Source organism: Microtus oregoni, unplaced genomic scaffold, assembly GCF_018167655.1.
Source record: "Microtus oregoni isolate MIOR12 unplaced genomic scaffold, Mior012 000121F_000, whole genome shotgun sequence".
Taxonomy (NCBI): Eukaryota; Metazoa; Chordata; class Mammalia; order Rodentia; family Cricetidae; genus Microtus; species Microtus oregoni.
This window is the reverse complement of record NW_024544750.1, coordinates 1819409-1844509: the sequence shown is the minus strand read 5'-3', so window position 1 is coordinate 1844509 and position 25101 is coordinate 1819409. Positions and strand designations below refer to the sequence as shown.

At 41.7% G+C, this 25101-nt stretch overlaps 1 protein-coding gene and 1 pseudogene across 1 annotated transcript; both read left to right on the top strand.

The window, feature by feature from the left end:
* Positions 1-3637: 3637 nt before the first annotated feature.
* On the top strand, positions 3638-4051 carry LOC121444314 (protein FAM156A/FAM156B-like). The gene has a single exon (XM_041646132.1). It carries the CDS (start codon positions 3638-3640, stop codon positions 4049-4051), a length of 414 nt encoding a protein of 137 aa, XP_041502066.1.
* Positions 4052-8407: 4356 nt separating this feature from the next.
* Positions 8408-12712, top strand: LOC121444299 (annotated as a pseudogene).
* Positions 12713-25101: the final 12389 nt, after the last annotated feature.

Below are 25101 nucleotides of genomic sequence, written 5' to 3'. Positions count from 1 at the left end.
GATTGCTTTTTTGTGGTTTTCTTGGGTTTCTTTATAAAATTTATTCATTTCTTCCAGCTTTTTGTTTGTCTTCTCCTCTATTGTTTTAAGAAGTTTTTTTTTTACTTCCTCTTTAAAGTTCTCCATCATTTTCATCAAGTATCATTTAAAGTCATTTTCTTCTATATCTTTTGGGTTAGGATGATCAAGTCTTCTTTTTGTGTGTCTGCTGGGTTCTGGTGGTGTCATGTTGCATTTAGGATGTTGGAGAAGTCCTTATATTGGCACACTCCCATCTCCTCCTTATGTCTTATGTCTCTTATGTTCACCAAGTATTGGTTTCCATGGAGCTCACATGGAACAACACATTGGGGGTTGGGTAGATTGCTGTTTAGTGGACCAGCTCCCTCCTGTTGCTAGGAATGCTGAAGGTATCTGGGGAGGGGGGTCCCTGGCTTTTCTCCCATGTAGAGATTTTTGTGAGTGGAGGATCCGGGGTCCCAGGGCACTGTCATCTCATGTCTTATGTTCATCAAGTATTGGTCTTCATGGAGCTCACAAGGAATGATGCCAGAACTCTGCATTTTGATCAGTAGGTTTTTGCATTGATCTTTGTCTGTCACAAAGTTACATTTCCTTAGTGAGGGTGAAAGACTACACTTATCTATGGGTATGAGGAAAAGCACTTTGAAAGTAGTCAGGAATTATGCTGTTTTAGTAAAAGAGCAGTTGTAGAATCTCCTCCAAGATTCATGACTCCAGCAGGCTGTGCATTCTAGTACCAGACAGGATTTCTCCCTCCTGAGCAGGCTCGAAGTCCAAACTGGGAACTGTTGGTTACAGCTAAGGTATGTGTGTCAGTGCTGCACTATTTGGACTGTCATGCCAGGGCAGAAACTTTTGTTGTTGTTGTGCTCTCATTTTCTTTTGTCTTGGAAACAGGGTATTCTGTCTATATAGCCTTGACTGTCCTGGATTTTACTCAGTAGATCAGGCTAGGCTGGAACTCAGAGTTCACCAGCCTCTGCCTCCAAAGTGCTGAGATTAAAGGCTTTGCACCACCATGCCCAGCTCTGGCCCAGCACACACTGTTAAGTGAAGTGCTCAGGGCTAGCCTCACTGTGAATATTCTACCTCAGCAGATAGTTGAAAGAAGAGAGCGGTCAGGTGTAAAGGTGGCAGGAGGATTAGCAAGATCAGGAGGAATGAATACAGGAGAGGTAGGAGAGATTCAGAATCTGGGGCAGGGCATTCACATACTGTGCTAGGCAGTGGGAGACATTGACATGGTAGGACGGCAGCTAACTACAGAAGCAGTTACAACTAGATGGCAAATGCTGTTGGATATAGGGAAGACTTTAGGTGGGATCTGGAAGAGCTGGTCCCTCTGTGAATGGAGACCTAATGCTTTGCTCAATTGGGGGAGCAGCGGGTGTGTGGGAAATATCTTTCATGTACCCACAAAAAAGTATGTGTTAGGTACTGGGAGTCTAAGGCAATAAAGCTTGTTGTTCTGATCCTTGGTATTCAGGAGTCAAACATCACCTGCTACATTTGATAATCCGAGAAGGACACAGTGCCCAGCCACCCATCAAAAGCATCTTTGTCTTTTCCAGTTTTTATTAGTGTATATTAATCATTAAAAGGGAGGCTTTCATTGTGTTACATATATGCACATAAGATAATTTGGTTCTATTTATCCCCATAACTACTCCCTGTTATCCCTCCTCTCCTCCCTTTCCCAATTCCTTCCTACAGCCACAATGCTGCTTCATGTAACTTTAATACACTATGTGTTGGCTTTTAGCTTATTTTTGACCCTTGTGGTTTTCATGAGGGGTATTTGTCTTTCCCAACCTGGCTTATTTTCCGTAAGATCCATCGTCTTTCCTCAACTACTGCAGCCTGTCTTTGCAGCCACGTGAAACCACCTTTAGTACTGGCACCACATTTCCCTTATCAATTTTTCCATGAACTGGCACCTAGGCTGAATCCATGATTTGGGTTCTTTTAGTAGTATGGATAGTCATGCATCTCTGTAGTAAGGTGCTTTTGGTTCCTTTGCTTTAAGTCCATGAGTTAAGTTAGGGCTAGACTATGTGGAAGTCCTATAGTAAATGTTTTGAGACACCTCCATAACTATCTCCGTGATTGTCAGACTGATTTACATATCCTGGTAGAAGCCTTCCTAGCTCCTTCAACCAAGCGCTGCACTTGGCCTTTCCATTCCTTTTTCCTTTATGAGTGTGTGAGTGTGTGTCTTTGTGTGCATGTGTCTATGTGTGTTTGTGTATTTGCATTTTGATGGGGTAGCACAAACATCTTTGATCACAAATCTTCATATACTAGTCTAGTTATTTCCCTGGTTTCAAAGGGAAGCTGCTGTCATTCCTAATAAGCTCCATTAGTGCTCAAGCCCTATGTGATCACTCATAGGCACTATACCAGGGAATGATAGGCTCTACTACCTTTAATACAGGTGGTAAATGAGTTCAGAGAGGTCAGAGAGCATGCCAGGAGCCAAATCATCTGTTAAAATTCTCTCTGCTCTATTTCCGGGCATCAACCGTTTCATGCCTGTATCCCAAACATGTACTCATAAATGCACCCATGGCTAAGAATTATAGTTATATAAACCCTGATAGCCCCTGCAATCATTGAATTCACTCCACTATATCAACTCCCCTTCTGCCTGTTCTGTCCCCAGTAATTACAGCTATTAGGTGCATGTATAGGCTTCCCAGAATTGGAACATGGCCTGTGTCTCTGTGCTGGGCCGTCCACAGCATTCTGTGCTCTTTAAGATCTGACTTGTGCTACTAAAAAACTGTAAGACATGGAACTTGCCGGCCAACCTCAATCTGTGTCCAGTGGTTTTCTCCTAGGGTTCATTTTGCTTTTCTCTGGTTTTCTCTTGTCTCAGCAAGGGATGCGAGATAACCAAGTATGGCCTGAGCTGCAGGTTATGTAGAGCACATATTGTGCCCAGGAATCTCGCACATTGATCCTCTCTGGTTGATGTGGCCATGGCTGATGGAGAGAGGGGTCCTTTGGAGTTGGATGAGGGGAGGTCTCTTTGATCGGTTCTGTTCTCCTGCCCAAGGAAGTGGGACTGCAAATGTATCACTGTTCTTAAGGCCTTAAGTGCTAGTGTTAGGAGCCAGTGTGTTTGTAGTCCCTGGAACCTCAAAGATGTCCTCTGAGACAGGACTCTTTCGAATCACATTTATGTGGAGGGACTGAGAGCTTATAGGAAATGTTAAAGAAGAGGCTAAGTGTGAAGCATTGCTTCCAGAGGCATCAGCATCTTACATTAAGAAATAGTGATCTGTGGGCTCCATGTGAAGGAATTCTGCCCTGCGGTTTTTTGTGGCACACATAAACAAGTACAAGGAAAACTGGGCTGAAACCAATGTTGCAAAGTCAAAGAGCACACTGTTTGCTTGTTGGTAGGTTGGTACCCATAAACAAAACAAAAGAAAAATGACTGCACAAAGTAGTTAGAACCTAAGGTTTCTATTGCTGAAACAAACCATCAAGGCCTCTTTTGAGATGTGATCTGTGAGTGCTGGTAGGTGCTCCAGGACTGTGTACAGAAAGAGCTGTTTTAAACAGGCCCTCTGTGTTTCTAATATGTGCTTTTTTTTTCTCTGAAAGAATGGACAAAGAGCAGCAGTCAGAGAATTCGAGATCACCCCTGAAGAAAACAAAACTAGTTAAAATCGAGAAAAAGAAACGTATTGGGTCTCCCTTGCCTCAGCAAGCTGAAAAGAAAAGAAAATCATCTTCCCCTAGAGTTGCTGAAGAGGAGATGTTCAAATGTGAATGCCGCTACTGCCAAGCTTGTATGGGGACTACGTCCGGAGTCTCTGTGGGGACCAGGACAGAAGCAACCTCTCATTCACCCTTCTCAGAAAAACTGATACAAGACTTCCATAACCTGACACTCAACCCTCGTTCCACCCAGCCCCCTGTTCTGCCAGAAGCAATGCAGACAAGTGAAAACAAATTGAATTTTCAGCGGAAAAACAAAAAGGGGTTTCAAAAGGTTCTCCCCAAATGGACAGAATAACTTTGGCATTGTCATCCTCATGTGAAGAAGATCAGAACCTACACTATCGTGCGTTTCAACATCACCAATCCCTAGGGTGATATGGTTTTGGTTGCATGGTCAGTAGGAGTATCAGCATCCAGCCTGGTGACAATAATACTTTCAGATGACAAGTTTCAAGTCTATCCCACAAATATAGCTGCCTTTTTCTTAGTAGTTTTGACATCCTCCCTGGGGCATTCTGGGAAGAGATACTCTTTGGCAAGGGCCACCACACAGCAGTAGTTCTATACTCCCAATGATGCTGTTTCCAAAACTTGAACAGGTTTTGACTCCTCCTTCCTTATGTTGTTGCCAATAAAGGTAGAACATTGATGTAGAGTGTATGTCTTTCTGTTTTCAAAACTGTGTCCATTCCATTTTATCGTTTGGAACCCAGAAGAATCACCAGGACTGACTGAGGTTTGCGTTCGTGCATGCGTGTGTGTATGAAATTTTTGTTTCAAATCCATTTTATCAATATGATGAAATATAATTCTTGTTTATCTAAAAATAATCAGAACATATTCTTTATGTAATTAGTCCCCCAGTTGTTTACCATACATGCTACACAACTTGAATACATGTTATAGACTGGAAGCAGGGCACTGGCACTGATACACAGGGTGTTTATACCTCTCTGTCACTGTATCATGCATGTAAATTCATGCAGTGATCACTGCACTCAGGTTTCATCTCTTCTGTCAGAAAAATTTTACTCATGTGAAGGCGTAAGTCACAAACAATGCCACACCAGTTTGGAATTATGATTAATAGGGTGGTATTTATTTAAAGGGGAAAAAACTTACAGATCTCTGTCCCAGACAACAGCCCTCTATGCAACCAGGAAGGGAGTCTAGTCACCAGTGGAGCAGGAAGTGAAGAGAGCAAGGAGAGGGAAGTGGCTGCTTTTTTAAAGGGAGAGAGACCACGCCCCAATGGGCTGGTATCTCAGCGGCTATAGGCTGGAGGAGTGGGAGGACCTCCCGCAACACTCATGCTGGTTTTTTATGATGACACCCAGCAGCGTGCTTCAACTGGGACAGCCATTGCATTGTTTGCTAGTTCCATTATCATTTCATTTCAGCAATGTCATAAAAAAATGGTCGGGGCTGGCCTTTTCCACTCACCACCATACTCTTAATTCTATACACTTGATTGCATATATCAAGATTCCATTTTGTGGGAATATCGCTTATGAGCACGCTGCTTGCCCAACATGTGTGGGCACCTAGATTTTATTCTCCAGCACCACACACACACACACACACACACACACACACACACACACACACCTCTCAGTTGCTACTACTTTTCATTGCTGTGTACCATACCATGATATGCGTGTGCTTTCAATTCTTTTTTCCACTCACTTGTTGGGGATTTTGGTTTCCATATTTTGGCTAGCTACTACAAGTAAAGCTTCTATAAGCAGGGAATGCAAAGCTTTGTGTGGAGAGAAGTTTTCTTTAGGGCAAAGATCCCAAAGCACAGTCTCTGGGGGACAGAGGCATTCACTAGGACAAAGACCCTAAACTACAAACCCTGGGTGACATGACAATTATAGATTTTCCTTAGTTTCATTTAAACATCCATCAAAACCACTTGTAAAACTCTGGAGGCCTGATCTGGGTGGTGATGGCATATGTCTTTAATCTCAGCACTCAGGAGGCAGAGGCAAGAGGATCTCTGATTTCGAGGCCAACTTGGTCTACAAAGTGAGTTTTAGGATAGCCAAGGCTGTTACAGAGAGTTACCCTGTCTTCAGAAAAGAAAAAGTAAGAGAAAAAGAAAAAGAAGAAAGGATCTCAGGGGTCCTTCTGTGACCTATATATTAAATATAGGATATAGAATATGAACTGTGGGAACAACACCTGCTATATATATCCAATATGCAAATGTTTTACTAGCCAAATAAAAATACTGCCCCCTTTTCCTTCAGTAACTGTGGGAGACTGAACAAACATGGCAGCATATGCTATACGCTATAAGTTTAGAATATTGGAAGTGCAAGAAAATAAAAAGCTTGATCTAGAGACAAATCAATTTTGTAGTGTTCACATGACATCAGAGGGCTCTGAGTTCAGTCTCTATTAAGTCAATGAAACAAATAAAGAATCCCAAAATTTTATGAAGTTATATACAATCAAAATTAAACCATTAGAAGTTATTCATGTTTGATATATGTAGAACAAACACACACACATACACACACACACACACACACACTCACATTTCACTGGGGCAATGCATACCCCTAATCTGGTTCCATATACTTGCTGTGCTATTGTAAATTTCACGTCCCCCTTTACTGGACTCTACTGAGTGACAATTACAGAGAGAGACAATTTAAAATGCATCCTATCAAGGAAGATATATTATTCACTGCTGCAACATTTTTGCCATTGTTTTTTATTTAATTTATTTAATTTATTTATTTCTGTCTCTTCCCCACCACCGCCTCCCATATCCCACCCCCTCCCCCAATCAACTCCCCCTCTTTCATCAGCCAGAAGTGCAATGTACACACATGCAAGTGTTGGCATGTGTGTGCTCATGTGATTTCGTTTTAGGTATAGGGCCTGGTGAGATTTCCACCATCCATGCTGGCATGTCAACTGATGTTGTCATTGTGTAGGTCTTGTTTAGGTGACCACAGTGTTAAGATTTTTATGGGTTCAGCTTCCCTGGCACATATAGAAGACACTTTTTCTTCGCAGATGTCCTGGTCCTCTGGACCTTACAATCTTTCTTCCCCATGTTTCAGAATATTCCCTAAGCCTTTGGCATAGGGGTTGTGTTGTTGATGTATTTGTTGGGGATGTGCCCCCACAATCATTCTCCCTGTTTTCCCAAGTGTGCATTCCTGTAATAGCCTCCCTCTGTTGCAAAGCGAAGCCCCTTCGATGAAGGGTGAGATGTACTATGCTCATCTATACACATAAGGATAAGTGTTTAGAATGCGCTTGGAAAGTGTCCTGGTCTAGGAAGTGGCAGTAGTGGGCTGCCCTCTAGTACCCATGCCCTCACTATATTCTAACACTTTGCTGGTTTGTTTTGTCTTTCATGTTTTTTTTTTGTTTTTATTCTTCTCATTGTATATTGTTGTACTAGGTTTTAGGACTCTTTGTTTCCTTGTTTTTTGAAAAAGGGTTTCTCTGTAGTTTTGGAGCTTGTCCTGGAACTAGCTCTTATAGACCAAGTTGGCCTTGCACTCACAGAGATCTGACTGCCTCTGTCAGATCAGGCTAGATCTAGACCTAGATAGAGGTGGGCGGTCCTTGGGCTTCCCACAGGTCAGGGAACCCTGATTGCTCTTTGAGCAGATGAGGGAGGGGGACTTGATCGGGGGAGGGGGAGGGAAATGGGAAGTGGTTGTGGGGAGGAGGCAGAAATCCTGAATAAATAAATAAATTAAAAAAACTAAAATCAATCAAAAGAAATGGAGAAGGACCCTTTATACTCATAACAGGAGCAATACACCAGGATGAAGTCTCAATCCTTAATATCTGTGCCCCTAATATAACAGCACCCACATATGTAAAAGAAACATTACTAGAACTCAAATCACACATCAAAACCCACACTGTAATAGCAGGAGATTTCAACACTCCTCTCTCACCAATGTACAGGTCAAACAGACAGAAACTTAACAGAGATATAAGAGAACTAACAGATGTAATGAAGACATTAGACTTAACAGACATCTATAGAACATTCCACCCAAACAGAAAAGAATATACCTTCTCCGCATCTCATGGAACCTTCTCGAAAATTGATCACATACTCGGTAATAAAGCAAACATTCACAGATACAAAAACATTGGAGTAACCACCTGTGTCTTATTGGATTACCATGGAGGAAAGTTAGAATTTAATGACAATTCCATCCCCAGAAAGCCTACAAACTCATGGAAACTGAATAGTCAACTACTGAACCACCTTTTAGTCAAGGAAGAAATAAAGAATGAAATTAAATTAAATTGAATTCCTTGAATTCAATGAAAATAAAGACACAACATGCTATAACCTGTGGAACACTGTGAAAGCATTGCTAAGAGGAAAGTTCACAGCACTAAGTGCCCACATAAAGAAAATGGAGAAAGCTCACATTAGAAACTTAATAGCACACCTAAAAGCTCTAGAAAAAAAGCAGACTCACACAGGAGGAGTAAAAGACCGGAAATAATCAAACTTAGGGCTGATATCAACAAACTAGAAACACAGAAAACAATCCAAAGAATCAATGAAACAAAGAGCTGGTTGTTTGAGAAAATGAGCAAGATTGACAAACCCTTATACACACTAATCAAAAGGTGGAGAGAGAACACTCAAATTAACAAAATCAGAATTGAAAAGGGGGACATAACAACGGACACTGAGGAAATACAGAGAATCATTAGGTCTTATTACAAAAGGCTGTATGCCACAAAATTGGAAAATGTAAGAGAAATTGACATTTTTTAGATAAGTACCATATACTAAACTTAAATCAAGACCAGGTGAACAATTTAAATAGACGTATAAGTCACAAGGAAATATAAGCTGTCATCAAAAACCTCTCCCCCCCCCCAAAAAAAGCCTAGGACCAGATGGTTTGAATGCAGAATCCTACCAAAACTTCCAAGAAGACCTATGTGTTCTACAAAATAGAAACAGAAGAGTCATTGCCAAACTCTTTTTATGTAGCTACAGTCACCCCGATACCAAAACCACACAAAGACTCAACCAAGAAAGAGAATTACAGACCAATCTCACTCATGAACATTGACACAAAAATTCTAAATAAAATACTGGCAAACTGAATCCAAGAACAAATCAAAAAAATCATACATCATGATCAAATAGGCTTCATCCCAGAGATGCAGGGCTGCTTCAAAATATGCAAATCTATTGATGTAATCCATCATATAAATAAACTGAAAGAAAAAAACCATATCATCATATCATTCCATGCTGAAAAAGCATTTGACAAAATTCAACACCCCTTTATGATAAAGGTCTTGGAGAGATTAGGGATACAAGTATCATATCTAAATATAATAAAAGCAATATACAGCAATCTGAGAGCTAACATCAAATTAAAAGGAGAGAAACTCAAAATCATTCCACTAAAATCAGGAACAATACAAGGTCTACAGAGCTAGTTCCAGGACAGACTCCAAAGCCACAGAGAAACCCTGTCTCGAAAAACCAATAAATAAATAAATAAATAAATAAATAAATAAATAAATAAATAAATAAAAAGAATCAATAGACCTTCTATACACAAAGGATAAAGAAGCAGAGAGGGAAATCAGAGAAACTTCTTTCATAATAGTCACAAACAGTATAAAGTATCTTGTGGTAACAATAACGAAGAAAGTGAAAGATCTATTTGACAAGAACTTTTAGTGTTTGAAGAAGGAAATTGAAGAGAATACCAAAAAATGGCAGGATCTTTAAATGATAATCAACTTTATATGAAAAAACAAAAAACCTAGGATAGCCAAAACAATCTTATATAATAAAGGAACTTCCAGAGGCATTACCATCCCTGCCTTCAAGCTATTACAGAGCTTCAGTAATGAAAACAGTTTGGTATTGGCATAAGAAAAAGAGACGCTGACCAATGGAATCTAATTGAAGACCGGGTATTAATAAACACACCATTGAACACGTGATTTTGACAAAGAAGCTAAAATTATACAATGGAAGAAAGAAATCATCTTTAACAAATGTTGCTGGCACAACTGGATGTCAACCTGTAGAAGGATAAAAATAGATCCATATCTATCACCATGCAGAAACGTCAAGTCCAAATGGATTAAAGATCTCAATATAAATCTGACCACACTGAACCTGATAGAAGAGAAACTGGGACATAACTTGCAATACATGGGCACTGGAGACGACTTCCTATGTATAATCCCAGTAGCACAGACAATAAGAGCAACAATAAATAAATGGGACCTCCTGAAACCGAGAAGCTTCGGTGAAGCAAAGGACACTGTCATTAAGACAAAAAGGAAACCTACTGAATGGTAGAAGATCTTCACCATCCCCCCATCAGATAAAGGTCTGATCTCCAAAATATATAAAGAACTCAAGAAACTAGATATTACAATTCTAAATAACCCAATTCACAAGTGGCGTACTGAACTGAACAGAGAATTCTCAACAGAAGAAATTCAAATGGAAAAAGATACATAAGGGCATGTTCAACTTCCTTTGCTATCAGGGAAATGCAAATAAAAACTAATTTGAGATACCATCTTACACCTGTCGGAATGGCTAAAATCAAAACCATAAATGATAACCTATGCTGACACTCATCCATTGTTGGTGGGAATGTAAACCTGTGTCACCTCTTTGGAAATCAGTGTGACAGTTTCTCATTAAATTTGGAGTCAAACTACCTTAGGATCCAGCAATTACACTCTTGGGAATACACCCAAGAAATGCCCAATCATACTATAAAAGCATTTGTTCAACTATGTTCATAGCAGCATTATTTGTAATAGCCAGAACCTGGAAACACACTAGTTGCCCTTCAGTGAAAGAATGGATAAAGAAAGTGTCACATCAACACATTAGTACACTAATCAGTGATAATAAAAATGACATCTTGAATTTTGCATGCAAATGGATGGAAATAGAAAACACTGTCCCAAGTGAGATAACCCAGACCCAAAAATACAAATGCGGTATGTACCCACTCATTAGTGGATTCTAGCCATAAACAAAGGACATTGAGCCTCTAGTTTGTGATCCTAGGAAAGCTAAGCAATAAGGTGAAACCAAAGAACAACATACATAGGTTCTCCTGGAAATTGCAAGCAGAGATGATCGTCAGGCAAAAGTTGGGAGCATGGGCTCACACTCTGCCACTGGTTTGTGCTGTGTGTCTTTCTGCTGCTCTTTCTCTTTGGCCTTCGCTGATCGCAATGGAAGAAGAAATTGCCGTGCTCCTCATTGACAATGACTCTGGCATGTACAAAGCTGGCTTTGCTGGCGACGATGCCCCCAGGGCCATGTTCCCATCCATTGTCAGGCGCCCCCGACACCAGGGCATCATGGTGGGCATGGGCCAGAAAAAGTCGTATGTGGGAGACGAGGCCCAGAGAAAGAGAGGTATCTTTTTTTTTTTTTTTTGAGTGAAAGCTCATGATTTTATTGTCTTCATAACAAGGTCAGCTTAAAACTGAATCATTTGGCCCTTTCTCTTCTTATCACCACCCAGTTCAAAATGCTTGCATCTCTTAATAGCCAGCATCCTCTTCGATCACTGGAAGAGAGGTACCTTGACCCTGAATTACCCCATCGAGCACGGCATCATCACCATTTGGGAAGACATGGAGAAGATCTGGCATCACACCTTCTACAACAAGCTGCGTGTGGCCCCTGAGGAGCACCCGGTGATTCTAACTGAGGCCCACCTGAACCCCAAAGCGAACAGAGAGAAGATGATGCAGATAATGTTTGAAACCTTCAACACCCCAGCAATGTACGTGGTCATTCAGGAGGTGCTGTCCCTGTAAGCATCTGGGCGCACCACTGGCATTGTTATGGACTCTTGTGACGGGGCCACACATACAGTGCCCATCTATGAGGGTTTAGCCCTTCACCACGCCATCTTGTGTCTGGACCTGGCTGGCCAGGACCTGACTACCTCATGAAGATCCTGACTGAGAGGGGCTACAGCTTAACCACCATGGCTGAGCAGGAAATCATGCATGACATTAAGGAGAAGCTGTGCTATGTTGCCCTGGATTTTGAGCAGGAAATGGCCACTGCTGCATCATCCTCTTCCTTGGAGAAGAGCTATAAGCTCCCTGTTGGCCAGGTGGTCACCATCAGCAATGAGTGGTGCTGGTGTCCAGAAGCTCTCTTCCAGCCTTCTTTCCTGGGCATTAAGTCCTGTGGCATCCACATGACTACCTTCAACTCCATCATGAAGTGCAACATGGACATCTGTAAGGACTTTTGTTGTAGGAGCTGCGGGGCTGCATTCCACCACCCAGCTCCCGCCACCGGCTAGCTTTACCTGAAATAACAACACACAAATTGTATTCTTTTAAACACTGCTTGGCCCATTATATCTAGCCTCTTCTCGGCTAACTCTCGCACCTGGACTAGCCCATTTCTAATAATGTGTGTAGCACCCCAAGGTGCGCTTACCAGGAAGACTCTAGCCTACGTCCATCCTGGGTTGGAGTTCATTGCGTCTGCCCTGGAGAGGGGAGCATGGCCTCTGAGCTCACTTCCTCTTCCTCCCAGCATTCTGTTCTGTTTACTCCACCCACCTATGTTTTAACCTATGAGGGCCAAGCAGTTTATTTATTAATTAACCAATGACCTTCCTCCATCTTTCAACTCCATGATGAAGTGCGACGTGGACATCTGTAAGGACCTGTACGCCAACACAGTGTTGTCTGGTGGTACCACCATGTACCCAGGCATTGCCGACAGGATGCAGAAGGAGATCACAGCCCTAGTGCCCAGCACGATGAAGATCAAGATCATTGCTCCCCCTGAGAGCAAGTGCTCAGTCTGGATCTGCAGCTCCATCCTGGCCTCACTGTCCACCTTCCAGCAGTTGTGGATCAGCAAGCAGGAATACGAAGAGTCGGCCCCTCCATCGTCCACTGCAAATGCTTCTAGATGGACTGAGCAGGTGCCAGGCATCTGCTGCATGAGCTGATCCTGAAGTATCAATTTGCCCCGGCAAAGGTACATACCTCATGCTAGCCTCATGAAAGTGGAATAAGCCTTTGAAAAGAAATTTGTCCTTGAAGCCTGTATCCAATATTAGCACTGGATTGTATAACTTGTTGCTGATCTTTGGCCTTGTATTCAAGTTAACTGTTCCATTGGTACATGTTTAATGCCCTGTATAAATCTTGATTTAGTCCTTAATCATGTGGTTTGGTCACTTGGTGGCTGGGGAGAGTGAGAGCATGCTGTGGAAGAGAAATCCCCCGCCTGGTGGATATGTGAACACCATGCAGTGATCTGTGCAGGGTATTAACTGACTGCTGACTTCCAGGATTTCTTGAGGCTAGTTACCACTTCCGTCTTGCCAGTTAACAGCATGGGAAAGTCCTAGCCTTAGGACCCAGTTCTGGTGTTTTCCCTCCTGACCGCTGTGGGTTGTTACTTGCCTTGAGTTGGGAATGTTTGCATTGACACCTGTAGTTAGGTACCAATTTGATTTTAATTTTAGAGTTTGTATCTGTCAAGCAAGAGCCCTGATTTAACTCTCCAGAAAGAACAAGCAAAAGCAAAAATAAAAACAGGGCTCAGGTTCCCCTAGTGTCACCTGTTAGCCCTTGAAGCCTTTCTTTATAGCCCATTTCCATTCCTTTCTGATGTTTGCCAATGCGAAGAATGTTTCTCTGCAAGGCACTTACTTCACCACCACCACATGTGGATAAGATCCAGAGTGAGAAATAGGAACCAATGAACAGAGCACCTACAGAGCAAGACCAGAAAACTGCCAGGAAACATTTCAAGCATTATGACTCCAGAGGCCTGGGTCCACCTGCAATATCACAAAGATTAAAAGACAAGACAATATGCCTCCTCCAGAGGCCAGCCACTGTGTTGCAATAGGCCCCAAGGAAAGCAATTTAGTTGAAACAGAAGACAAGGACTGGAAAGCAGAAGCTATAATATCTTCATAAATCTTAAAGAGGATGCAAATAAATGTATTAATAAAGACCATAAAATACAAATGGTTGAATAAAATATTAAAAATATTTCAAGACAATGAAGTAGAACTTAACAAAGAAGTAGAATAGCTAAGAAAACCCAAACTGAAATAATACTGAAAATGAAACCTCAGAATCAAACAAAAACTTCAGAGGCAACACAAACTGATTAAAAGACAAAGAAGGAAACCAATTTCCACCAAGAGCATTGATCCAAAAATATTCAATAAAATACTCAAAAACCAAATCCAAGAACATATCAAGAACACCATTCAACATGATAAAGAGGGCTCCATAACAGAGAAACAGGGACGGTTCAACATATGAAATTCCATCAATGTAAACAACCACTAAAAGAAAAATCCACATTATTATCTCAATAAATGCTGTAAAAGCCTTTGACAAAATCAAACACCAACACCCTTACATGACAAAAGCTTTAGAGAGATCAGTGATACAAGGGACATATCTAAACCTAGTAAATGCAATATACACCAAGTCAATAGCCAACATCAAATTAAATGGAGAGAAATTCAAAGCAATTTCACTAAAATTAGAGACAGACAAGGCTGTCCACTCTTCATATCTATCCAATATAATACTTGATGTTCTAGCTAGAACAATAAGAGAACAAAATGAGATCAATGGGATTCAAATTTGAAAGAAAGAAGTCAAAGTATCATTACTTATAGATGATAAGATGGTATACATAAGTCACCTAAAAAATTGTACCAGAGAAACCCTACATCTGATAAAGAACTTCAGTGAAGTGACTGCATGCAAAATTAACTTTAAAAAAGTAGCCCTCATATGTACAAACAATAAACAGTCTGAGAAAGAAATCAGGGAAACAATACCCTTCACAATAGCCACAGACAATATAAAGTAACTTTCTGAAAAGAGCACCAATAGTGTAGAGCACCAACAGCGTAGGCACTAAGATATACAATAAATGGGACCTCATGAAACTGAAACGCTTCTGTAAGACAAAGGATATAGTCAATAGTATAAAATATCAGCCTATAGAATGTGAAACAATCTTCACCAACCCCACATCTGACAGAAAACTGATATTCAAAATACAAAAAGAAATCAAGAACTAGACATTAAAAAATAACTCAATTAAAAATGGTGTACAGATCTAAACAGAGAATTCTCAATGGAGGAATATGAAATGGCCAAGAAACAAAGAATTTTTCAACACCTTTAGCTATCCGTGATTTAAAAATTAATGTATTTGAGATTCCATCTTATACTTGTTAGAATGGCTAAGATCAAAAACACTAATGCGAGTCTACACTGAAGATGATGAGGCAGAAGGGGAAAACTCTTCCTCTGCTGGTGGGATTGTCATCTTTTACAGCCACTTTGGAAAATTGAGACTTGATCTTGATCTATCTCAAGACTTCCTGGGCATGTACCCAAATGATGCCTAAGCATACCACAACAACACTTGCTCAACTATGTTCATAGCAGCTTGTACATGGATGCTTCTCTCCCACTCACCAGTGATGTGAGCCCACAGGTAAGAGACCATTGGATAGACTCATGGGAATTTGTACACTCCATATGAGAAACTCCACTTGGACAACATAGGGAAGACTTGTATTTTGCATAGTCATTGTCAATTAAGTAGAAATCTTGTGAAATCGTGACATTTCTCCCTTCCATAATATTCCAACAGTGTATAAATCATTCTTGAAACCTGACTTTTCCTGTATGAGCAACCTTTTTCCACACTGTGAAGCCCTGGTGGGAAAGTATTCACTCAGCCAAACTTTTGTTCTAATGGTCAAATCTTTTTGTTTATCTCCCACAACTATCCTTACTGACAGGATTTATTGACAAGAAAGGAGTCCTAAGCAGGAGGCACTGGACAGAGACAATTTGTCTGTTCTTTTTGATAAACAAGTCTGCATAGCCCTAAATTCTCTAGCATCAGACTCAGGAAGATGTAATCTACTGGCCTTTTGCTCTAAGGTAACAAGCTATTAATATTCTATATTTACTCCTCACCTTGGTTTCAATTAACATAAGATCATAGCCCCAGGAAATTAACTGTTTGTGCCCTTACCCCTAGAGATAATGGAATAAGGCTTGAGTCACTAAGCCAGTCCCAGAGGAAAAATTCCCTTCTCACCTGGGTGCAGTAGGCACCCCATTAGATCTGAAAGCAAAGTCTCCAAAGAGATTTGCATTAATACAGCCAGCTAGATTCTGATGCAAATGAAGCACTTTTGTCTTTGTCCCAGGCCCACAGGTTACTAAGGTTACCAAGGCTGTGTTCCCAGGCACCCAGCAAGGGAGCAGAAATGCTCAGAAAGTGCAAGAGCACTGCTGTGTTTTTCTACAATTATTAATCACAAACTTCTAGTTTAACTAGTTATGCTTAAGAAATGTAGTCAGCACACAAAAACTTCCTTTCAAAATTTTGTATTGAATCAAAGTCCCATTCTTAACTAATCCTCCCAGTAACTACTGAGGAGCTCTACACCCATGTGTCTTCTTAGAAGAAAGGCACCTCCTTGCCAGGTTCAACTGGTCATTGCGGTTATGTGAAATGCATGCTTATTAACTGTTTGTATACAAACTGAAAACCATGTGGGATGATTAAAACTATGAAGTAAAAGCCCTATCACCGACTCCATCCAGTCTCTTCTGAAAACCCGTCATTTGTGAAAGTTCGTGTCTGGCCTTCCAAAAGAAAATGCCTCTGAGTTCAATATTAAAGCTTGCTTTGGCAGATAGATTCCATATCAGGCAGCCCTTTAGGAAAATGCCAGCAGAGAGGGTGAAAGCTCTAGTTGGGTATATGATGTCACCACCACTAACTAGATTCATTTGCCTCCAAATGTGGTCGATTGAGTCCCATATCCCCAATCCTGCATTTACTAGTTGGTGTCTTCTGTTGAACTTTCTGGAAAGTCCAAGGCAGAGGTAAGAAGCTGAGAGGCAGAGGGACCCTTTGCTCCTCAGGGGCCTCTACAGGTCTCAGGTACACAGGTCACCCTATTCATACCAGCTCCCTGATGATAGGTCTTTTCTTCCCCTCCTGTGTGTCCCATTGCAGGCCTTCCCACCTCCTCCTTGCTTGCAATGAAGACTAAGGACTCTGTCCTCTGGGACCTGTTAGGAACCTCCAAGATTTATTGAGTGCTTCCAAAGAACCTCCTGACACCTCACACTAAAGCTTCCTCTGTCATACTCCCTGCACAGCCTGAGAGGGCACTCACAATGACTTTGAGGCCTTTGCTGTAGTCATGAAACCTACTGCCAGACCCACCCACAAGCCATCTGAATCTCAAAAGTCTCACTGTTAAAGTGGGTGATCTTAAGGATTTCAGTTTGAATGTTTGTTTGCTTGTTTTCTTTCTGAGTGTTTGTTGTTTTGAGACAGGGTCTCATTATGTAGCTTTGGCTGTCCTGAAACTCGCTCTGTAGATCATGCTGGCCTCAAACTTACAGATAAGTACCTGCCTCTGTCTCCTGGGTGCTGGAATTAAATGTGTGTACCACCATACCTGGCTTCAATGTGAATCTTTGTATGTGCACTAAGCCTTCATTGCTACCCTGCCTTCTGGTAAGTTTTGGTGTGGTATAAAGACTTGCCCAGTGACATAGAACAAAATAATCCCTGCTTGATTTCTACAGCACCTCTCTGCTTGCATTAATCTGTTATCTAACTAGGCAAAGCAGAGCAGTAAGGGGACACAGTGGTTACTGCATTTCCCATTGCTCTTTAGATGTCCTTTCACACCTTGGGTCACTTTTAGACCTACTTTACCCCACTTATTGTCTTCTGTTAAAATGTCTGCCCTTTTGCGCTACCATCCCACACCAATTACTTTCAGAAAATTGTGTTTAAAATGCCAAGTAATGCTTGTCCTTCTGCGACAGATCACAGGAAGCTGTCTCTCCCTCCAGCCCTGGGATATAAAGCCCCATTTATCACTGTTCAATAATTTTAAGTGCTGTTAAATTCTGAAACTGTTAGTGCAATCTGGAGATTTCCTTGACTCTACTGTAAATGTCCTTTGAATGTTCTCTTCATGTGATTCAGACTCCCAATCCCGGACTTCTGCCTGTCAGCCTTATGCGGTTCCCATTCAGAAGCCTACCATAATGCCTTGGTTGTACCCTGGTGTCTTGGAACAGTGCACAGATGCCTTGTGTAGACTGCAATGCACAAACATATATGTGCCAGCTCCAGTTCCAGAAGGTGCTCTACCTGCCAGGGTATTTTCAAATATCTTTAAGATATTTATGTCAGGGTTTGTATTTTGCCATTGCAGCCCTGGATATACACCTCAGAAGGCTCTACAGCCATTTCTTCCATGTCAGAGGGCAACACTTGCCCTGGTGGCCCAGCGGGATGGCTGTCATTGGTACACTCCACAACATTCCATTAGCATGAAAGGTTTGAAGTCACTGATGCAAAGACATTTGCTGCATCCCCATTCCTGCTGTATGAGCTGGCAGCTTGCTTCTCTTTCTGGGTCGGCTTGCCCTCTGCTGTTGTAATGTTAGGTCCATTAGAAGAACATCCATTGTGGTTTGTTCTTGCCAGTTTGGGGTCTGGGATTTTGTTTTTTCGTGACACCCTGGGCTAAGCTGGTAGTTTGAAGAGGAGATGGCACCTGAGACAGCAGCTCATGGAGCAGCATCTGCTGTCCCTGCAGAGGCAGCAGCCCTTGTTGTAGCACCAGTGACAGCAAGGGGCAGTGGAAGAGTTCTTGGACCACACAGGCTGAGGCAGAAATGATGGGGAACAGGAGGAGAGGATGGAACAAGGAACAACAGAAAGGCAGAGGACGCAGAGCACTGATGCTGAAGAAAGACAGAAGGCTGAGAAAAGCCAGGGGTAGAAAAGGGTGGTATCTACCTCCCTGAAAGTGTTTGAGGACTCTGGAAGGGCATTCTGGAAAGGCCAAAGGTCTTGGCATTCTAGGTCTTGCACCTGTGACAAGAACTTCTCTCAGGGGACAAGGGTCCCAACACTGAAGACCCTAGAGCCTGGATGTTCGGCTCAAGTACCTGAGCATTCTAAGGAAGAAATGTAAAACTTGGGAGGGCTCCCTACTTCTGCTCCACACTGCTGCTGGAAATCAGGGATTGTAAAGGCTCAAATGTCCCACAGACACCGGACATTAAATCCTTGAGGAATAAGTCTCCAGCAAAAGTGTTGGCAGTCAAGAGTCTCTGGATTTTTAAGCATTAAAGAGAATTTAGTACCATTATTCTGTTTAATGGAAACTATATTAAACTTCACACTAACATTTCTTTATATCCATATATTAGTTCTTATCTCAACACTCACAAAGAAAGCCACCATTTGAAGTAGATGGCAATTAACACCGGAACCTCTAATGGTCAGAGAATAAGAGACTTGGAGGCCCCCAAGACCGCAGAATGGGTCATCTAAAGCATGAATCTGTCCATTCCAAGTCTCAGGGACCAACAGGGAAGAAAGGAAGGAACAATTGTACAAGTCAGGAGCGGGCCTTGTTGAGTTCCTGAAAGAACATCCCCATTGTCTCAGTGTGTGGGTGCACCCCTCATGGCCCTGAGTTCCTTGCTCGTGCTCTCTCTCCTTCTGCTCCTGATTTGGACCTTTGGGTTGTAGTCTGGTGCTCCAATGTGGGTCTCTGTCTCTGTCTCCTTTCATCGCCTGATGAAGGTTAATATCCAGGAGGCCAGCTGGACTGGGTCTGAATAAGCATGTGATAAAACCGGACTCACTGAACATAGTGGACAATGAGGACTGCTGAGAAGTCAAGATCAATGGCACTGGGTTTTGATCCTACTGCACGTACTGGCTTTGTGGGAGCCTAGGCTGTTTGGATGTTCACCTTACTAGATCTGGAAGGAGGTCGGAGGTTTTTGGACTCCCCACAGGGCAGGGAACCTGGTTTCCTCTTTGGGCTGATGAGAGAGGGGCAGTTGATTGGGGGAGGGATATGGGAGGCGGTGGTGGGGAAGAGACAGAAATCTTTAATAAATAAATAAATTAATTAAATTAAATTAAAAAAAAGAAAAAAAAAGTCAGGAGCGGTGGATGTTTGTCAAGAAATTCCATTTGCGGGACATGACAGCACTGTTGCCCATATGAATTCCATGGCAGCTGTGCCCACATGCACAACACATACACAAGATCAAACCAGGAAAAGCTTAGCATGGATTAGGAAGCAGCTCATGAATTTACAAGCCTAGCTGAGGAGCTCTTAGCAAGTGATTGTTATTGGGGAAGAACACACCTTTGTAAGGGTTTTGGCTCCTGAGAAGTGACCCATGCGCCAATAGACATTCTTAAAGCCATGCAAACACAGGCAGCATTACATGGTCTTACGAGGATGTTAAAAATTACGTGTAGTTGGGAGGGAAATATGGCAGGAAGGGAAGAACAGCAATTTCATGATGGGATTGATCAGAGAAAATTCTATACACGTGTGAAATTATTGAATGATAAAAGTGGTTAAAGGCCATTGACACTGAGCCTAATGATGCGTTCTCAATCAGATTCCGTGTGGAATCAGGAACGAGGAAGCTACAATGAGTTGTCTTCCAGCCACTGCACATAGGCCATAACATTTACCTGAACACTGACACACAGAAAAATAAATAAATGTAATTTCAATTTCTTAAAAATATATTGAACATTACACTAATTTAGGAATATATTCTTGTATTTGTGGACAAGATTACTTCACAGGAAAGCTTATGCTTGGAGAAATTAACAGATTTCAAAATTCTTTCATTTTCTTTTTTTCCCCCAATTTCATTTTTTATTTTTTAATTAATTAATTTATTTATTAAAGATTTCTGCCTCCTCCTCGCCACCACCTCCCATTTCCCTCCCCCTCCCTCATCAGCCTGAAGAGCAGTCAGGGTTCCCTGCCCTGTGGGAAGTCCAAGGACCTCCCACCTCCTTCCAGGTCTAGTAAGGTGAGCATCCAAACTGCCTAGGCTCCCACAAAGCCAGTATGTGCAGTAGGATCAAAACCCAGTGCCATCGTTCTTGACTTCTCAGCAGTCCTCATTGTCCGCCATGTTCAGAGAGTCCAGTTTTATCCCATGCTTTTTCAGACCCAGGCCAGCTGGCCTTGGTGAGCTCCCAATAGATCAGCCCCACTGTCTCAGTGGATGGGTGTACCTCTTGCGGTCCTGAGTTCCTTGCTCGTGCTCTCTCTCCTTCTGTTCCTGATTTGGACCTTGGGATTTCATTCCAGTGCTCCAATGTGGGTCTCTGTCTCCTTTCATCGCCTGATGAAGGTTAATATTCAGGAGGATGCCTATATGTTTTGCTTTGGGTTCATCTTCTTATTTAGCTTCTTTAGGATCACGAATAGGAGACCACTTCCTACGTATAACCCCAGCAGCACAGACATTAAGGGCATCATAGAATAAATGGGACCTCCTGAGACTGAGAAGCTTCTGTAAAGCAAAGGACACTGTCACTAAGACAAAAAGGCAACCCACTGACTGGGAGAAGATCTTCACCAACCCCGCAACTGACGAAGGTCTGATCTCCAAAATATATAGAGAACTCAAGAAACTAGACCATTAAAGGCTAATCAACCCAATTATAAAATGGGGCACTGAGCTGAACAGAGAATTCTCAACAGAAGAAATTCAAATGGCCAAAAGACACTTAAGGTCATGCTCAACTTCCTTAGTGATCAGGGAAATGCAAATCAAGACAACTTTAAGATACCATCTTACACCTGTCAGAATGGCTAAAATCAAAAACACCAATGATAGCCTTTGCTGGAGAGGTTGTGGAGCAAAGGGTACACTCATGCATTGCTGGTGGGAATGCAAACTTGTGCAACCACTTTGGAAATTCTTTCATTTTCGACATGTGGCTAAAGCTATGTCAAATGGGTCTGCTTTGTGCAAATAACTGAGGAAAGTCACACACAGGCTAAGTATTTTTCTTTTTACAAAATAACATAGTATACGAATCTCTTGAATAATTTTACTCATATAGCATCTGTATCATGATGATATTATTTGATTTAGACATGAAATATTTCATTATTTTTTCACTTCTAGAGTATTTCTCCGTTAAAGAAAAACTTTACATTAAATATTAAGTGCAACATCTTGGGCATTGCCTCTGATGCAGTTAATTTTCCACTTTAACTTATTATAACGAGATAAGTCAGGAAACATTTGCAAGAGTCACCGGAAATAGATCCAGCCAGTGATGTGTGTTAACACTTCTTTGTCTGGGCGTGCCCTTTGCTTGCTATATCCAGCTACATTTTTGTAGACAGTTTAATTGAAAAGTGTTTAAAGAAAGTACTATATCTGACCATGAAGAATTCTCTTAGACAATAAAGCAATACTGAAAACTAGGAAAAAATAATTGAACTCTGACAAATATATGTCTAAAATCCTACCAACCATCTTTAATATAGTAAATGGTCAAGATGATCTCTATAATAGTATATGAAGAATATTCAGGAATAATACTATCAAATATAACAAACTAATTATTTGTGGAAAGAGTGCATGGGGGAAGATATAAGGAAATGAAGCAAGAAAACACTTTTAGACAGTTTCTGCACACTTCTTTTTGGTTAACCCTTACACCAACCCCTCCTTTTCCCATTCCCATTATTCCACAAGATGCTTGAGCCGTTCTGACACCATGATTTCTGCTCTCCACTTTGGTGTTATCAGTATTGTGCTCTTTTCTGTCCTTCGTGCAATCTTCTCCAAACTCAAGGTTGTGTTTCTAGTTTCTTGGGTCCCAAATGGACTCTAAGATAAGCACACAAAGCAAAATAGTCAAAGCTAGGACCCACATAGGAGGGAAAAAATGTCCTTTTGGAGGTGGGGTGACCTTACTCAGTATAATTTGTTTCCAGTTCAATTCATTGACTTTCAAATAGTCTTATTGAGGAATGATTTAAATCATGTTAAGGTATGTCTGTGGGGTTATCTCAATTGTTAGTGAATGCAGTAAGCTCCAACCCATTGTCACTCCCTGGGCTAGGCATCTAGAATGCATATGTGAAGTGGAAAGCCAGCTGTAAGCAAGAGATCAAGCAAGAAGGATATCTGTGTTTATTCTCTCTCTGTTCTTGACTGTAGGTGAGATGATGATCAATTTCCTGTATTGATTTCCCACAATAGGGGATGAATCCCCGGATCTGTAAACCAAAGCAAACTTTCATTCCTGAGTGCTTTTGGTCAGGGTGTTTTATCACAGCAACAGAAATGAAATAGGGGCCCATGTACCTCAGTCTTGACTCCCTTGTACAATGTGGAAGACAGAACTTCGTGAGGGAGACATGAGAGGGCTCTGAGTCTTTCACTGAGGTGAAGAAATGTCCTTAGTTGTGCTGTGAAACCTAAGCAAAGGGGGTGCCTTCTGAAGTGATCTTAGAAGATACATTCATTGGAAGGGTGTGTATGGGGGTGAGGGAGCTGTGCTAAAGTGGCCTCATTGCTTGCAGACGTTTTAAGAACCCTTGACCATCGAGCATGCCAAAGTATGGCTAGCATTCTCATATGCAAGTTCACCTTAGACTCTGGAGTTGTCGATTGACGATAAGCATGTGTTCTACATATGAGGCTTCCTAGTCATCTTTGTTTGCCTTGTTCAAACTCCACTCACTCCTTTCACACAGAAGAGGTCATATGACTTGTATCAGAGGTGGAATTTTTCAGTTACAATGCAGATTAGAACTCAATGTCTGGCTCAATTTTATCTTCTGGTCTTCAGATTGCCTGAATTAGGTCCCTTCCCTGCACACAGAATTTTCCATATGAATGTCATTCATTCCCTTGTTCATTTGCAAAGTGGTAGTAATCCAACAGCCTGCTTTCTTGGGTGACTTCTGACTCAAGAGTGTGCAGTGTTTGGTGGGATCAGTAGAGCAGGGTCTGCCCTTGTAAATGTGAGGAGCTTTTGGGAGTTCAAAGTCTAAAGTCTTCAGTGGGCTTTTTAGGGCTTGTCAGTTTTGGTTAGTAAACAACATCATTTAATTCCTGGGGTGCAATGGGTATTAAGGGTGAATTTCATTACATTGTTGGGGATTCAGAAACGAGTATCTCTGAGGTATATAGGAACAGAATTGGATGAAAAGCCAGCGTTGAAGATCAAAAAATGCTGAATTCACTAGCTTTTTACCTTGGGAAGCATTATCGAGTTCTATAGCATGCATATTGCTCATCTCTGTTGACCACACTGCTTCCTTGACTCTGAGGAAAACATGCAGATTTTATTAAGGTCTTCAACAAAGTATAACCTTGCTTTTGCCCATGCGTCTAGGCCACATCATTGTTTAGAACCTTTGGAAACGTTAAATGGTGAGATTTTCTTCCCCAGATTCTTCTGAAATATCCTTTTATTTTATGGAGTGCATGGACCTGCAGGGGTGGGCCCAAAACAAGTGCTTGAGTGTGTTGAGAGTGCAGAGAAACATGCGTGGGCTTTGTGTGGCTGGAGAGACGGGTCATCAGTTGGGATCAGTAGCTTCTCTCTCAGAATTTGGACATACATATTGTGGTGTTTTTCTCCACCTGTAACTCCAGTTGAAGAGCATGAATTCCCTTGTTGTGACCTGCACAGGCACCTAAGTACTCCTGGTGCACATAAACTACACTCAGGGACACATAAATCATCCATCTCTTTTGTTCCCTGGTTTGTTTGTTTTCAGTGCAGTGTTTCACTGTGTAGCCCTGCTTATCCTGGATCTCAGTGTGTAGACCAGGTTGGCATCAGATTCACAGAGATGCAAGTCCCTCTCATTTCCTTGTGCTGGGATTAAAGATATGTGCCACCTTCTGAGCCAAAAAAATCTTTTTTTTTCCCGTAATGCATTGTTCTTCATATAAGGTTTGGCATTCTGAAAATACTTGTCTGGGAGCAGTCAGAACATGCTAAGGGTCATTCATGTGTCAGTTAAATTTTGGAGATCTTGAAATATTTCAGGCATTCCATGTTCTGAGAAATTAACTCACTCTGAAACTGAATTATAGGAAGGTGTAACTATCTCTGCTAGGAATGCTGTTTGGGCTGTCAAAAGGGCAAGCCGATCACACAATAGACAAATTCCCCATTGGTCCTGCATTATAAACATTTCCAAATAAAAAAATTTACCTCAAGGCCATTCTCACAGCAAGAACATTACAAAGTCCAGGCTTTGTAAGTGGGAGGACAGTTTATTTGATGAATAGCCATTGTGGATGGTGGAAGACCTGCCTAGGGAGCTGAAGGTAGTCTGTCTTTGCCACTTGGTAGCATAAGAGCACTCTTCCCAAGGTCTCTTTTCTAGCATTGCAGTTTATTTCTCTAATCTTTGTTTTGAAGCCAGGAGGATCTAAACC